Source organism: Natrix helvetica (assembly GCF_964273705.1).
Source record: "Natrix helvetica genome assembly, chromosome: 1".
Classification (NCBI taxonomy): Eukaryota; Metazoa; Chordata; class Lepidosauria; order Squamata; family Natricidae; genus Natrix; species Natrix helvetica.
The window spans coordinates 92,086,860-92,103,705 of NC_138548.1; the positions used below are offsets into that span (position 1 = coordinate 92,086,860).

The window sequence follows — 16,846 nt, forward strand, 5'->3', positions numbered from 1 at the left end:
AGAGGGGGAAAAGCCTCCCATTGAAAACAGCGCTGAGTGGGGTGGGGAATCCTTGCTTTCCTCCTCTCAGGGATCTTTTGGGAAGGAAAAAGTGGGGTGGGGAATCCTTCCTTTCCTCCTCTCAGAGATCTTTTGGGAAGTGAAAGAGCTGAGAGGGGGAAAAGCCTCCCATTGAAAACAGCGCTGAGTGGGGTGGGGAATCCTTGCTTTCCTCCTCTCAGGGATCTTTTGGGAAGGAAAAAGTGAGGTGGGGAATCCTCCCATTGAAAACAGCGCTGAGTGGGGTGGGGAATCCTTGCTTTCCTCCTCTCAGGGATCTTTTGGGAAGGAAAAAGTGAGGTGGGGAATCCTCCCATTGAAAACAGCGCTGAGTGGGGTGGGGAATCCTTGCTTTCCTCCTCTCAGGGATCTTTTGGGAAGGAAAAAGTGAGGTGGGGAATCCTCCCATTGAAAACAGCGCTGAGTGGGGTGGGGAATCCTTGCTTTCCTCCTCTCAGGGATCTTTTGGGAAGGAAAAAGTGAGGTGGGGAATCCTCCCATTGAAAACAGCGCTGAGTGGGGTGGGGAATCCTTGCTTTCCTCCTCTCAGGGATCTTTTGGGAAGGAAAAAGTGAGGTGGGGAATCCTCCCATTGAAAACAGCACTGAGTGGGGTGGGGAATCCTTGCTTTCCTCCTCTCAGGGATCTTTTGGGAAGGAAAAAGTGAGGTGGGGAATCCTCCCATTGAAAACAGCACTGAGTGGGGTGGGGAATCCTTGCTTTCCTCCTCTCAGGGATCTTTTGGGAAGGAAAAAGTGAGGTGGGGAATCCTCCCATTGAAAACAGCACTGAGTGGGGTGGGGAAATCCTCCAGTTCCTCCTCTCAGCGATCTTTTGCTAAGGGAGGCTTCTCAAAATGGGAGGCCCCCATCTCTTTGCACCCTTCAATCCATCTCTCTCTCCCTCTGACGTCCCCCAATGGCTCAGCTGAAAAACTGGGAAAGAGGAAAAGGAGGAGGAAGGAAAGGGGGGAGAGAAACGGGGGGGGGGGGGAGGAAGAGAGAGAATCTCTCCCTTAAAGAACCTGCTTAAAAAGAAGCCTCGCTGCCTTTTTCTCTCTGACAGCTGCCTGCTTAAAAAGAAGGACAAGGCTTCTTTTTAAGTAGGCAATCTTTAAGCAGGCGATCTTTAAGCAGGCGATCTTCGGCTGCACAAGCGCTGCCTTCTTCTCTCTGATAGCTGCCTGCTTAAAAAGAAGGACGAGCCCCGATGTAAAAAAATGCCATGGACTTGCGAGTGAGTTACAGGGGCGGGGCTTCCAGGTTCATTGACCAACCAGCAGAAACCCACCACTGCCCAGGTGGCTACATTCGGCCTATAAGACGCAACCAGATTTTCACCCTCTTTTTTGGAGTAAAAAAGTGCGTCTTATAGGGCGAAAAATACGGTAAATCTGTCAGACTAGAGGGGCCCTGAAATAACAAAGTTGACATTTTGTGACATTTCCAAACATAGAATGTCGGCATATTGCTCCCAACAATCTGAAAGATGGAAGGCTGAATCAACCTGGATCAAATTCCTGGCAGTGGGCAGAGTTAGCCTGCAATGCTATATTCTAACCACTGCGCCACCACAGCTCCTAAACAATATTTTAAACTACAAACAAGCAAGCCACATTTTAAAGTGAGGTTGCTCTTTGAAAAGTGTCAATCTGTTTTATACTAACAAAGACAAAGTAGAATGGATATAGTTGTTGTTAGTTGCAAAGTCGTGTCCCACCCATCACGACCTCCAGGCCTTCCTATCCTCTACCATTCCCAGAGTCCATTTAAGCTCACATCGATTGCTTCAGTGATTTCATCCAACCATCTAGTTCTCTGTCGTCCCCTTCTTCTTTTGCCCACAATCTTTCCCAGCCTTAGGCTCTTCTCCAGGAGACCTTCCTTCTCATTAGGTGGCCAAAGTATTTGAGTTTCATCTTCAGGATCTGGCCTTCTAAAGAGCAATCAGGGTTGATCTCCTCTAGGACTGACCAGTTTGATTGCCTTGCAGTCCAAGGAACTCGCAGGAGTCTTCTCCAGCACCATAGTTCAAAGGCCTCAATTCTTTGCCCCTCAGCCTTTCTTATGGTAGAATGGACATAGTATAGATCTCCTATATTGTGTGCATGTTTCTTGATGAAATGTTTAACTAAAGAAGAACAAGAAGGGTGGATTACAGGTAGTCCTCAACTTACAACAACAATGGAGCTTAAAGTTTCTGTTAAGTGAGGTTTGTTCCCTTTTATGACCTTTCTTGCCATAGTTAAGTGAATCACTGCAATTGATAAGTGAGCAACCCAGTTGTTAATTGAATCTGACTTTGCCATTGACTTTGCTTGTCAAAAGGTCACAAAAGGTGATCACATGACCTTGGGATGCAGCAACAGTTGTAAGTATGAACCAGTTGCTAGCATTTGAATTTTTATGACAAGATTATGGGGATGCTGCAAAGTTCATAACTGTGAAAAATGGTCATAAGTCACATTTTTCAGTGCCGTTGTAACTTTGAATGGTCATTAAATGAACTGTTGTAAGCCGAGGGCTATCTGTATGAGTTCCTCAGATAATTCTGTTACACATTGGTCCAGCAGGATAGCAGTGGACTTGTGTTATAGCACAGTCATCTTTTACCTAATCTCAGACAACATAAAACAAAGCAGAAAATATAGATATACTAACCATGGATTTAAAAACACCAAACAATAACTAAGTAGCAGCAAGTACATACTGTTTGCTGTGCTCATCTACACTTTGCAAACTAGAAATGCTATGTTGAAAATGAAAAACAAGATCAATCTCAAACCTCAATTAAAACATAGATCCTCCCACACTTAATCACAGTCAAATGTAAATAGAAAATGAAAACATTACACACTCAGATATACACAAACCACCTTGTCTTGCTTCATTGCTAACTGTGTAAATTCAGAAAGTTGCAACTCCAAGCATCTTCCGAACCAACGCTAAGAAATTTTGTTCTCTAATATGTTTTCACATCCAATAGTAAAAACAGATTCCATAAGTTTAGAACAACAATTAAAGAGAGGTCCTGCAAGGATTATTTTAAAAAAAATCACAACCATGTCACAGCAAGTATATTTGCTCAAAATATATTATAAGTCTAAGGTGGATAGCCATTTATCCATGAAGAAACCACACTGAACACATTTGTGCTGCTGATTGCTATTCCTCTTACATTCCACAGTATGGTATTAGAGTCCAATCATTTGCAACTGCAGAATCAGAAAGTCTAGCAAATATCTGTTTTCAATAAGAAAAGCTTCTAATATTTCTGCCATTCTATGATTTTGTACAAATATTTTGTGGTACCCAACAGAAGCATGCCTTTTCTGAAATAGTTATTTTTAAATGTGGGGTCAAAGTTGAAAGGCTTGAAGGAAATATACCTCAGATTCTGAAAGTTTGAGGTTTGATTATTTGAAAGAAACAAATGGTGTTAAAATGAATATCAGATTTGTAAGTATTTATGGGCTATGTATACATGGTGCTATTACCCAGATTTACTGAAATTTTCTAAAAACCACCAGAAGCAATAATAAGAGTAAACACAAAATATTAATACTATAGTGCGTTTCTGTCCCATATTCTTTAGAAAGTTTGCACTTGCAGTTGTCATTTGAAGAATGATGAGATTTTGTGTTTTTCTGTCACTACATTTGTATGATACACTAGTCTAGCAAACCGCTTTAAATGCACACTATGTGGTTGGTTTATGGTTCAGTTTATCATGTGAACTCACAAAATTGGGTTGAATAATGATTAGCTCAGATAACAAAGCTTAACCATTTCATGCAACAAAACTAACATGGCAACTGTTTATATATGGGCAGGAGGAAGTAACAGTATCAAAACCAAAAAGTACCATAATAATTGGAATATATTATATTGGGATATTGCTACACATGGCAGTTATTAACTTGCCTGGAAATATTTATATAAGCAAATTATTGAAAATCAACATTCTACTGATTCCACTGACCAATAAAAAAGTCCTACCTTCTTCAAATGTATTTTAGCAACTTAAAAAAAAAACTTCTATAGGTTTCTTTCTGCAGGTAACACTTCTAATTATATGACTGCAAATTGTATTGTATTTTAATAATTGTCATTTTAAAAATTACCTTTTTCTACTCTGAGACAAGAACACCTAATTATTTTACTTATCAAGTGTGAACTGGCTATGAAATTGACTCTGGGAGGGTTAAGTCACGATTCTATAAATTTTAAAAAGCCTAGTGGAAGTTGCTGTCGGGGGACGGGAAGAAAACAGGAGCTTATTACAAATCTATTCCGGTCTCTAAAAACTTGCATTGCGTGTTTGGAGCAAAAATACAATCAACTGCCAAGAAAAAGTTTGGTACGTCTTCATAGTTCCAGAAATCATTCTAATTACTACCACTACTCACTCCACTGTTTCTTGCACCCTCCTTTCAAAACGCCAGAGCATCTCCGCCCTAACCCAACGTTCCAACTCATGCACGCTCCTATGGTTTATGCGTACTCTCTCCGTCCCTACCGTGAAATTTGGCCCCCTAAAGTCACCGTAGTCGTGCGCATTCCCCGCCTCCTCCTCTATTTCCTTCTCCTATTGGTCGGAAACCTGACACTTAAACCGGAAGTGAGGTTCAGCTTCTCGCTCCACGTGGGAAGAGTCTGGTCTCTGTGTTGTTATCTGGGAACTTTCGCCGAAGGGTTTGAACTTTTAACGGGTTGCAGAGTTATGAGTGCCGGGACATCTGCGGCGATCGGTACGTGTTTTTCCCCTTCCGCCCTCTTCCTTTTCTGCAGATTTCCGGCCAGATTGAGCTCTGGTTCATCCCCCCTTTTTGTCTCTCGCTACTGCAGGCGAACCGGAGGGACCGGCACGAAGTGGCTCCAGGCTTTGTTTGTCGGATAGCGAAAATGAGGACGCTTGGGAGGAGGAAGAGGAGGATGGTGCCGACGATCCCAGCGCCGGGATGGAGGGACCTTCTCAGAGCACTCCCTGCCTTTTCTGCGACAGGTTGGAGTTTTAGGGAAACGAGTTCGAAAGAAGCCTTCCTTCCTCCAGTTTTGTATAGTTTATTGTCATTGCACATGGTACAACGAAATTAAATGCCATCTTGGGTGTACATTATAACTATAAAAATAAAAAACAAACTTTACTTTCTATATAATAGAAATTGGAAACCCGATATTGCACTATACCATAGAATTCAATATAGTTACTGCCCTGGGATAGAAGCTGTTTTTCAGCCTGTTTGCTCTTGTTTTTATTATCCTGTACCGTCTGCCAGATGGTAATAGTTCAAAAAAGGGTGCTCAGGATGAGATGGAACTTTCTTAAGGCAGCAGGAGCTATAAAGTTCTTCCAAAGAGGGGAGAGCAGGGCTGAAATTCAGCACGTTCTGACAGATTCTGGAGAACCTATAGCGGAAATTTTAAGTAGTTCGGAGAACCAGCAAATACCACCTCTGACTGGCTCCAGAGTGGAGAGGAAATGGAGATTTTGCAATATCCTTCTCTTGCCACGCCCACCATGCCACACCCAGAGAACTGGTGGTAAAAAAAATTGAATTTCACCACTGGGGAGGAGAGGGCAGCTCATGATCCTCTCAGCAATGATGTTAACCCCCTGGAGTGCTGTCCTATCTGCCACTGTGCAATTGGCAAACCATACACAGATGCAGTAAGTTAAAAAACTCTTGATGGTGCAGCGATAGAAGGTCACCAGCAGTTTTTCATTCAGTTGTTGTTTCCTGAGAAGTCTCGGGTCTCTGCTGGGCCCTTTTGACCAGTGCTGCAATGTAAGTGCCCCAGGTCAGGTCCTCTTTTATGATAACACATAACAGTTTAACATCATGCGAGTTTCTGCTTTGTCTCTATTATCTCCTTTCTTTCTCCTTGTTTCAGTAGAGTCCCCGTAGATGGGTATATAAAAGGACAGAAAAGCACCAGAAATTTAAACCGTCTTTGTGTTAAAATGAAAGTCACCATCTTGACACAACAGCTCCACTCCTAGCAGTGTGTAACATCTTTAAAAGACAACCCATGTGCACATCATTTTTTGATTCAGAAGTTGATTAGTTAGCTGCCCGGAGTTGTTTGGGATAGCAAAATGGGCAGCACATACATTTAATTTTAATTTAATAAGTAACGATATTAAATGTATAACATGGACAACAAAACTCACAAAATGCATATTTTTGCACTCTTTCCACCTTAGGATTTCACTTGAAATGTGACTGTTGTTACATGGGATTCTGCAATTTTTGGCTGATAAAAAGCAGGATTGCAGACACAGGCTTCAATTTTCCGGAGGGGTGGGGGCAAATCCCTAAACACGACCTTTCCTAGGGAAAGCAATGTAGAGAAGTACAGTAGTTCTGGCCTCACAACCACAATTGAGTTCAGAATTTCTGTTGCTAGGCGAGACATTTGTTAAGGAAATTCTGCCCCATTTTACGATCTTTCTTGCCACAGTTGTTAAGTGAATCACTGTGGTTGTTAAGTTAATAATAACCGTGGTTAAATGAATCTGGCTTCCCCACTGACTTTGCTCATCAGAAGGTCACAAAAGGTCACTGCAACCGTGGAGTAGTTGCCCAGCACCCGAATTTTGATCACAAGACCATGGGAATGCTGCAATGGTTGTAAGTGTGAAAAAAGTCATAAATCCCTTTTTTTCAGTGCCATTATAGCTTTGAATGGGCACTAAATGAACAATGTTGTAAGTCGAGAACTGAATGACCCAGTGCCTCTGACACAGTATTCAATAGAAGACTTGAATACTTTAGTCACAGTATTTTTCAGTCTTTACCACATGTATTTCCTGTCTTTCAGATACTGAATTTCTTTTGCATTTAATCATTGTTAATTTTCACAACTGACTACCATAATCCTTTTGTTACCATCCTTGCTGCCTTTCTTTTAGGAATATTATTTTCTTTGTACAATATCATGAGATGTTTCTAACATCAATTTGTCACTTCATTTTTCACCTGATACTTCAGAAACATGTTGCTTATTCTTTGATACTTGCTCTGAATTCTGTCTTTCATAGTTCTATAATTAGATATTGGGATCTATTTCTATGTTATGTTGTTCATGCCTATATTTTAAAAAGTATAAAATTGGTGCATATCTATTCTAAAAATATTGCTTTTTTCTTAAGATTTTTCAGTTCAGCTGAAGATAGTTTTTGCCATTGTACCTCAGACCATGGGTTCAGTATTGAGATGATGGTTCAAAAACATAGTAAGTTTATTTTCACATATTGTATGGTTCTCTTTTTGTATTTTCAAAAGGTTATTAAATGTAAGGCTACAAAAGGAAAAGAAGGGAAAAATTAAAAAAACCAAATACATCTTTACAAGTATTGTAAAATTAACTTAAGACATTTCAAAATTTATTTTCTGGATATTAGAATTGATTGTATCAATTTAAAGTTTTAAGAACATTAAAATAAATCTGTTAAAAACAAGGCAGGCAATAATTAACTATGATCAACATGAGAAATTGTGTTAAATGGAAAAGATTACAATAATTTTTGCTTAATAATAATAATAATAATAATAATTTTATTTGATTAGCCGCAACCCTCTCCCGAAGGACTCGGGGCGGCGTACAATCAAGCAGATAAAAAATACACATAAGACAAACATATATACAAAAACAGAGACATATACATATGTGCATGGAGGAGGATAACCAAAAAATTGGCAAATTGAAAACATAAAGAAATTAAACATTAAAGTCCAGTTACCTCTCTCGTGTATTCCAGAAGAGGGCATATGTCACCTTCCTCAACTTTCAGAATATAGGTAAAGTCACAAGTCCTTCTTGTGATGCATCCTACGGTCTACAATACTCTGCTTCCTCCTTGCAGAGTTATGATGACTGCCTTAAATAGTGTTATATCCAGAACCTTTGGGAAATGTGCTATTGTAATGTCTGAATGTTGGTTACCTTATCCAACATTTATGAATTATCTATTGTTGACTTTTAAATATTAATAATCAATTGGGAGCCAGTTTGGTGTAGTTTTTAATCTAGCAAGCTAGAAACTGGAGGGGCTGTGATTTCTAGTACTGCCTTAGGCACAAAGCCAGCCTCGTGACGTTGCCAGTGACTCTCAGCCCTTGAAGAAACCAATGTTAAGTAAGCCGTTTCCAAAAACCTGCAGGGGTTAACTCAAAACAGTTATCAGGAATCAACATTGACTCAAATGTTGTTTGAGTCAAGTGTGAAACACTGTTGTTTGTACACAGTGCACACAAATGCACATCAATTGCTGGTCCAGTAGTTATCGGTTGTTTTTCTACTAAGATTGTTTTATTTTGCCAGATGTAAACTGCTTAAAATTTGTGATTGAAATGGCATTCAGATTTTATAAGTAGCATAAGTCAATTACATTAATAAATAAGCTTTGTTAGTTTTTGAGATAAAGTCAAATATTCCATTTAGTATAGCAAACTTGTAGTTGTACTTGACAAAGAAAATCAGTACAGAAATAAAATAATGGGAGGAAGTATAAAAATATAAGAGAGTAAACAGATTATGATTCTGATAATTTTTTTTTATTTTTCTGCTTCTTTCAGGGCTTGATTTCTACGGGTACATTAAGCTAGTAAATTTTATTAGGCTGCAGGTAAGTTTTCAAGTATTCTGTAAAGTCGATGTAATTTAAATAATGTTATTTAAATTAGAGAGTGGTGAGAAGAATATGTTCTACATTTGGTATTAGGTTTCTGAGAATGCCACTTGAAGAAATTGTGAGTGCAAAAACTAAACCAAATACGAATGTAACATCCATTTTTAAAAATTATTTATGTTGTATTATCTTGATGCCCAGAATATTACTTCACTTAAGAACTTAAGTAGTTAATTGGGTCATCTTATAAATATAAGTGTTCATAAAATTCAGTGCAATCTGGAAATGTGTAAGTGTTAGATAACTTTTAATATTCTAACTATGGACATTTCTTACCGAAATGAAGACCACAATGTTCAATAATGTTTATTGTTTCTAGATCTAATTTTTGAGTTATTGTTAGCAACAACTTGTTGTTAACGGCAAGCAATGTTTGTTTATTTGTGTCACAATTAAAATAAGGCCTACTATATTACATAAAATGTAAAAAATAAAATATAAGATTAATCCATTTTTACAGTAGATGAGAAAGGTCAAGGTTCAAGTTAGCATTGCAAAAAAGATTTTTCTTTGATGAGAAATTAGGAGCATTATGTATACAAGAAAAATAAGAAATTGATAAAGACTATCTTCAACTACAAATTAGAGGAAAAATGTATCGTTTGTAGAATTACTAGTATGCTACAAGTAGATCATATGTCCAACTTTAAAAATTCCAGTTTGTTATTTCTGTGTATGATTCATTCCTACGATAAGTCTGTCACTTCCATGTTTATTTATTATTTCAGAAGCCAGATGCAGAATATGTTAATTCTCTTAGACCTCCATTTCCTTGGAATGAAGATAACTATTTGAAGCCTGTAATAGAAAACGACTTACTACTACAGTTTGGTAAATTTTCTTTTCATTTAAAATTTTTAGTATATAAAATTATAAGGAAATTTATAAATAACTTGAAGCCTTGACCAAATCAATAGTTTATATTTTCAAATGGAAATAGTAATTATCTGTGCTTTAAACTGTTTGAAAATAGTATTGTAAAAAAACCCACATGGAAATTAACTTAAACCATCAAAGTCATTTTAGTATTATATCTTTAACATTTCCAGCATAGATTATTCATCGTGGTGACAAGGCTATTACTATTTGTGTTCCATAACCAAGCCAGACAAAGAGTGAAAATGATTTAAATTAGTTGCCTCCAAAACTGTCAGAAATTAACTAATATTGTCTTCATCTTTACCAAGGGTAGAAAGTTTGATATTGTCACGATGTTAAAAAGTTTGCTAGGCCTGAACTGCCTGAATTGACACTCAAGAGTTAAACTAAGAAAGCTTTATTGCGCAGGTCATAAAACAAAAAAGGGTTCTTATCTGAAAGTGATTTATTGCGCACGCGTTACACATTCCAAAAATTCCTCTCTTCTTTGTTCGGCAGCCAATTTTGGCAAACGTAGCTTTCATTATCAAAATGTAACCAATTAGTTATTTTCTGTTTTATTTTATTATTTCATTAATTAAAGTTTGTTTATTAATTAGAATACTTTTAAAGACTTATTTTTCTCAATATCTCAAAAGATATGCAGAAGGGAATCAGCCACGGTTCATCGATCTCTAACAGGGTGTTTTTTTCCCCTGACAACTTGGTAGCAGAGGTTTGGTTGACAACTTGGTAGCAGAGTTTTGGCTTTTGATGATACCAGCTGAGATGGTTACAATTTATGGCTGTATTTTCCCTTCATGCTATCTAAAGATAACCGACTAAGCCTAATTAGCAATGTCGGAGAAAAAGAAAAAAAAGAAAAAGAAAGATGGGGCGAGCACAGATGGATCAGCTTCCTCTGACAAGGAGGCTCCCTCGGACACAGAGAAGCAAGATCAAAACGTGCTTCAGGAACAACAAATTCCTTCAGGTGCCGAGCCAAATATGGGAGAAGGAGCTACAGGACGCGACATCCACGAAACGAGGTCAGTGGTTCCTCCTTCTAAAATATCTCCAGGAGATTATGAATTTTTGGGGGCCAAGCCAAAACTTCCCACTCTGCCAGAGCCACTCCATTCCCAGACCCTCGCAGATTATCAAACGATTGATGAATGGCAACTGCCGGCACAGAAAATATCCTCCCACGCAGAAAGCAGATTTTATAACATCTCCCCAGATGGTGAGCAAGAAATGCAAAGCTATCTATATCAAATAGAACGTTTAGAAAGATATGTTAGGGAGGCGAGAGTGTGTTTTAACGAAATAAGGCGAAGTAGAAGAAGCTCCCCCACTCCCAAAAAGTCTGAGGACGCCATCTTGTCTTCTTCAAAACAACAGCCTAAGACACACCCCACAGAGTTCATTGGTCAATTAGAACAAAGAGACATGTACACGTCACCGAGGTCACGTGGTCCCTTTGAGTCGACTGAACTTCCGCATACGTATAGAAAGGAGAGGCAGCCAAAAAGTGAAGCTGCACTGCCATCTGCTGGCGGAGAAAAATTATTACAGCAAAAGATTAAGCAATTGGACCAGATTTTCAGAGATATGTCTATGAGTCTTTTAGAAGCCAAAACTTTGTCTCCAAAGGTTAAGTCTTCAATACCCCCTGGCGGTGTGGAATTCTCCCTAGATGGAAAAAGGCAAAGCCAAAGGCGAATTCGAGGAAGCCAATTTGATGTTGCCACGCAAAGGCCAATGATGCAACCCCAGCATCCCCTGGTTCAACAACCAGCTTTGCAACCAGAGCAACAAATCATTCCTCAGCAGGTATTCACAGTCACCCCCTTGACTGGTGAGTCCAAATTAAAGGAGTCAGGAGAGAATTATAAAGCCTGGGTCAGTGAAATTGCGCTCTTGCTTCGAAGAGAAGGCACATATTCCATGGTTTTTGATCCTCCCCGTCAACCCTGGACACCTGCAATAAGAAACCTTGAAAACAGAGCTATCACGACTTTACTCATGTCAATGGAAATTGAGATCCAAGGTATCTTTCCACCTGATGCAACTGCCCAAGAAATATGGGCTATTTTGGAAGATTGCTACAGGCCCGTTTCAATTGAATCCTCATGTTTGCTCATGTCTGAGTTCCATGGTTCGAAGTTGAAACCTGGTGAACGAATTGGTGGACATTTGACCAAACTGAAAAGAATGAGAAGTGAATTGAGACAAAATGGCCATGTAATCGATGATATCCAAATGATTAGCATCATCATTAACTCATTGAATTATGAATGGAAAGATGCTGTTGCAAAGATTAACTACGTGCCTATTGCTCAACGCACAGTTAACCACGTTTGCAGACTTTTAGTGGAAGACGAAGCTATCAGGTTAGCTACCCCACATCTGCAACGACCTCCAGCACCAAAGGCTCCAGCCAGACGTCCCTTCCGAGGAAGAGGCTACGCTCCAAGGATGCCAAAATGCTACACCTGCAACCGTGTGGGACATGACACCCGGGATTGTCCCCAACGAGTTCCAGCTCCCGCCACGTACCAGCCCAGAGGAACAGATTCCAGAGGCAGAGGTAGAGGCGGAAGACAAGGTCGTCGTGGTCCAAGGCGTGATCCACAAGCTCCGCTTGCAACACTGGCCATAACCAACGTTCCACAACCTGATCCAAAGTTCGACAGACGTCTTTTGTGGACTTTAGATAGTGGAGCAGCTGTGCACGTTACCCACAGAAGGGAACTTTTCACAGAGATGGGCGAACCAGAGCCCGAGTATCGAGAACTGTATTCCTTCACCAACCACACTTGCAAGGTTATGGGAAAAGGAACTGTTTACATTGAAGAACTCGATACACACATCCCTGATGTTTATTACATACCTTCAGCAACCAGTAATTTGCTTAGTCAAAGTCACTTGTCTAGAGATTTAAAGTTCCAGGTTCACCACCTCGAAAAAGCAAGTTACTTAGTTAAAGATGGTGATATTGTTGCTGAAACCATGCTGATTGGTGGTGTTTATTACTTAAAGCCAAAGCCTAAAGGGCAAGCACAGGCAAGTATGCAAACTCCAAAAAGGCACAACGCAAACCCAGAGAGAGTTGTCCCAGAGAGAGAAAGCGTTACTGTGCCAAAGGCTCCTAAAGCCAACAAACAAAGAAAACAGAAACAGATTGCTCAAAGCAAGCCTGAGGGTCCTCATGAAACTGTTAATGTTGAGAATTCACTAACTGGTAAACCTTTGCATTCCAGGTGTATTCACAAGTGGCACAGAAGATTGGGGCATGCCAGTTTCCGTGTTCTTAGAAAGATGCCGGAGTTCGCAAAAGGTTTGGATCTAAAGGGGTGTAAGGTGTTTTTGGATTGTGCGGTTTGCAAAAAGGCTAAATCCAAGGCGGCTGCAATTCCCAAACACGCTACACGCCGGTCAACACGCATTTTTGATTTGGTACACACTGACATAGTGGGTCGTTTCCCACCAACACTTGGTGGCAGGAAGTATTTTTTAACAATTGTAGATAATCATTCTAGATATGGATTTGTATATCCTATGAGAGAGAAATCTGAGACCTTTCAGATCTTTAAAGACTTTGCAGCGTTTGTTTCTACACAATACCAAGTTCGCATCGCCAGAATCCAGAGTGACCGTGGTGCAGAATTCATGTCTCAGCGTTTCCAGGACTGGATGCGTAAGAATGGAATTCTTCATCAGACATCTGCTCCATATACACCGGCTCATAACGGAGTCGTAGAAAGAAGACAAGGGGTTCTACAAACCATGATGCGTTGTCTTCTAGAAGATGCCAATCTCAGTAACGCATACTGGGGTGAAGCAATCAAATATGCAAATTACATTGTCAACCGTACTTGGAGCAGTGTAATCAATCAAACTCCTTTCTACATGCTGTATGGCTACAAGCCTGATCTCAAGAACCTCCACATTTTTGGTTCATATGCTATGGTGAACACTCCCTTAAGTCAAAGGAGAAAGGGAGGTACAGTAGCAAAGAGACTGAGATTTATGGGTATTGATGATAATTCAAAATGGTACAAATTCATTGATACTAAACATGTGATTGTCATTTTCACAATCTGCTAATTTTGAGGAAGACATTGACTGGTCCAGGATTCATTCCAATGATCCTGAAGTTTATTTTCCTAGAGATGGTGTTCCAGATGCCACGCAGCCTGATGACAATTCGCAGGCAGATGTTCCTTCTACCAGTTCTTCACAACCTGATGTTCCGTCTTCTCAAGCCGCGGATGCTGATGCTAGCGACGAACGTGAGGACGAGGATGATGATGAAGAAGAAGAAGAAGACTGGTCTGTTGTTCCTAGACGCTCCAAGAGGGCCACAAAAGGAATCCCTCCACAACGTTATTCATGGCAACTGACAAAATCACCAGTACCTTTGATTTGCAACGTTACTCTTCCTCCAGAGACATTCACACAAATCAAACAGCTTCCTGATTCAGAACAAGACAAGTGGTATGATGCAATGCAGGATGAAATGGACAGTTTAAAGAAACTTAATGTATTCACACCTGCAAAACCTCCAGCAAACAAGAAAGTCATTGGCACCCGATGGGTCTACAGAATCAAGAAGAAACCGAATGGTGAGTCCTTATACAAAGCCAGACTGGTAGCTCAGGGTTTCGCTCAACGTTATCCTGAGGACTACACAAACACTTACTCACCAACAGTCAGAACTGAAAGTGTAAAAATTGCTTTAACCACTGCAACTATTCTTGGTTTAGAAGTTTTCCAATTTGATGTGGACACAGCTTATCTACATGCAGACCTAGATGAAGAGATCTACGTGAGAAGCCCTCCAGGATTCCGAAAGCAAGAAGGGGATACCTGGTTCCTGAACAAAAGTCTTTATGGTCTGAAACAGTCAGGTTTAATGTGGTATTTATGTCTTACTGACAAACTAAATTCAATGGGCTTTATTAAGTCCGAAACTGATGAATGCGTGTTCACAAAAAGATCTGACAATGCATATGAGATAATTCTTGTTTATGTTGATGATATTGTTTATATTGGTCCAAATAAGAAAATGAGTGAGATTTTTGCCAAAAGTTTGCAGAGATACTTCACACTAAAATCTTTAGGACACATTAGCACTTATTTAGGTGTTCAAATTGAAAAGACACAGAAGGGGTTTAGTCTTTCACAAGAGGAGAAAATTGACCACATTCTACATCATTGCAACATGAAAGATGCTAGCACAACAAAGACACCCATGCAAACAGATTTTCACAACTTAACACATGAACTAAGTCCTGAGTTCGAGGATCAAACACTTTATCGTTCAGTCATTGGTTCACTATTATACATTAGTAGTTGGACCAGACCTGACATCGCACTTAGTGTTAATCTTTTATCACGACACGTAGGTAAGGCAACACAATTTCATTGGTCATGCATTAAGAAGTTGTTGAAATACCTAAAACACACTAAGCACATGAAGTTATTGCTAGAACCAACACACACTGATCAACCAAAGTTGATTTGTTTTGCCGACGCCGACTGGGCGAGCGACAAGAAGTCACGCAAAAGCACTTCTGGTTACATGATGTTCCTAAATGGTTGTCCTGTTTACTGGCAAGTGAGAAAACAGAGTTTTGTTTCATGTTCATCTACTGAAGCTGAATATGCTTGTGTTTCAGATGCTTGTAATTCTCTAACGTGGTTTGATGCTTTAATCACAGATATCTGGACACGTCCGATTCGACCAATCACCGTGATGGAAGATAATGTATCTGTTGTTTATATTTCTGAGTCACATTTCACAGGTTCTAGGTCCAGACACATTGACATTCGTTATCAAAACACAAAGCAATTAGTTAAGCAAGGTTTTGTTAAATTGCAATATGTTTCTACACATGATCAGATTGCAGACATGCTTAACAAACCACTTGCCGCAAATCAACACGAATATCTGCGAAAGAAGATGTGCCTTAATTGATGATTTGATGACGTCAGCCCAGACTAGCAAAAGAAGGGGTGTCACGATGTTAAAAAGTTTGCTAGGCCTGAACTGCCTGAATTGACACTCAAGAGTTAAACTAAGAAAGCTTTATTGCGCAGGTCATAAAACAAAAAAGGGTTCTTATCTGAAAGTGATTTATTGCGCACGCGTTACACATTCCAAAATTCCTCTCTTCTTTGTTCGGCAGCCAATTTTGGCAAACGTAGCTTTCATTATCAAAATGTAACCAATTAGTTATTTTCTGTTTTATTTTATTATTTCATTAATTAAAGTTTGTTTATTAATTAGAATACTTTTAAAGACTTATTTTTCTCAATATCTCAAAAGATATGCAGAAGGGAATCAGCCACGGTTCATCGATCTCTAACAGGGTGTTTTTTTCCCCTGACAGATATGAGGGAAGAATCTTTCTGGACAATGAATGCTTTGTTTTATTTTTTCATAGAGACCTTAATATCTGTTCTCTTAAGTAGACCCTTATGGTATGTGATGGCTTCTTGAAAATTTTGGGGAATTTGCATAATCTAAAAATGATGGGCCTGTTGAAACTCTTACTGATGCATGTGATGTTACTTTTTGAATGGGGATTGAAATAATGAGACCTGTATGGCTAGCTATAGATGTTCTTAGAAATCCTTTTCTGGATCCTATCTCTGGTTTCAGTTTTGGTCTGAGGCAGAATGAATTTATTCTGACAGAAAATTTTTAATCTAAATGGGGTTGCACAAGTAGACTTAATAGGTATTTTTCAACTGGTTTATCACTAAAATTGTCAGAGGTTTTGTTACATGTGCTGGGTTGTAAAGAATACCATCTTGTATTGCTTATGGATGGTATAATTAATGGATGCTTTGTGATAGCATCTGCACTCTGTCTCTAGAAATCAATGAGGCACCTATGATTCTATGGTATTCAATATATCTCTTTACCTAGGACTCCCCTGTATGTCTCCAGTATGAATAATAGTCTTTGGTGAACTTTTAAATACCTGTATAGCACTATGAATCCAGTGGAATTTAGAGTTTATTTTTAAAGTTTAATAATTGCAAGCTAGCAAATCCCTTTTGGAAAAAAATAATTTCACAAATATCTTGATGTTGATTGATTGTGCATCAAGACAGGTTGTTTTTTGCTCCTAGCAACCATATGATAGATTTTTGTCCATATATTGACACTCGCTTGGTAAGTACTGCACAAAGAAAAGTAAAACAGGCAATCTAATCAATTTGGATAGAGTCCTTTTGAACT

General features: G+C 39.3%; 1 protein-coding gene across 1 annotated transcript in view; it reads left to right on the forward strand.

Annotated features, from left to right (window-relative positions):
- Window positions 1-4,639: 4,639 nt before the first annotated feature.
- The window catches only part of PRMT3 (protein arginine methyltransferase 3), a 98,612-nt gene continuing 86,405 nt past the window's right edge, over window positions 4,640-16,846 (forward strand). The window contains exons 1-5 of the mRNA XM_081942658.1: window positions 4,640-4,789; window positions 4,887-5,043; window positions 7,195-7,277; window positions 8,621-8,670; window positions 9,462-9,564. Of these exons, the coding sequence (XP_081798784.1) occupies window positions 4,762-4,789; window positions 4,887-5,043; window positions 7,195-7,277; window positions 8,621-8,670; window positions 9,462-9,564 (421 nt within the window). The 5' untranslated portion in view covers window positions 4,640-4,761. The remainder of the gene's footprint in view (window positions 4,790-4,886; window positions 5,044-7,194; window positions 7,278-8,620; window positions 8,671-9,461; window positions 9,565-16,846) is intronic.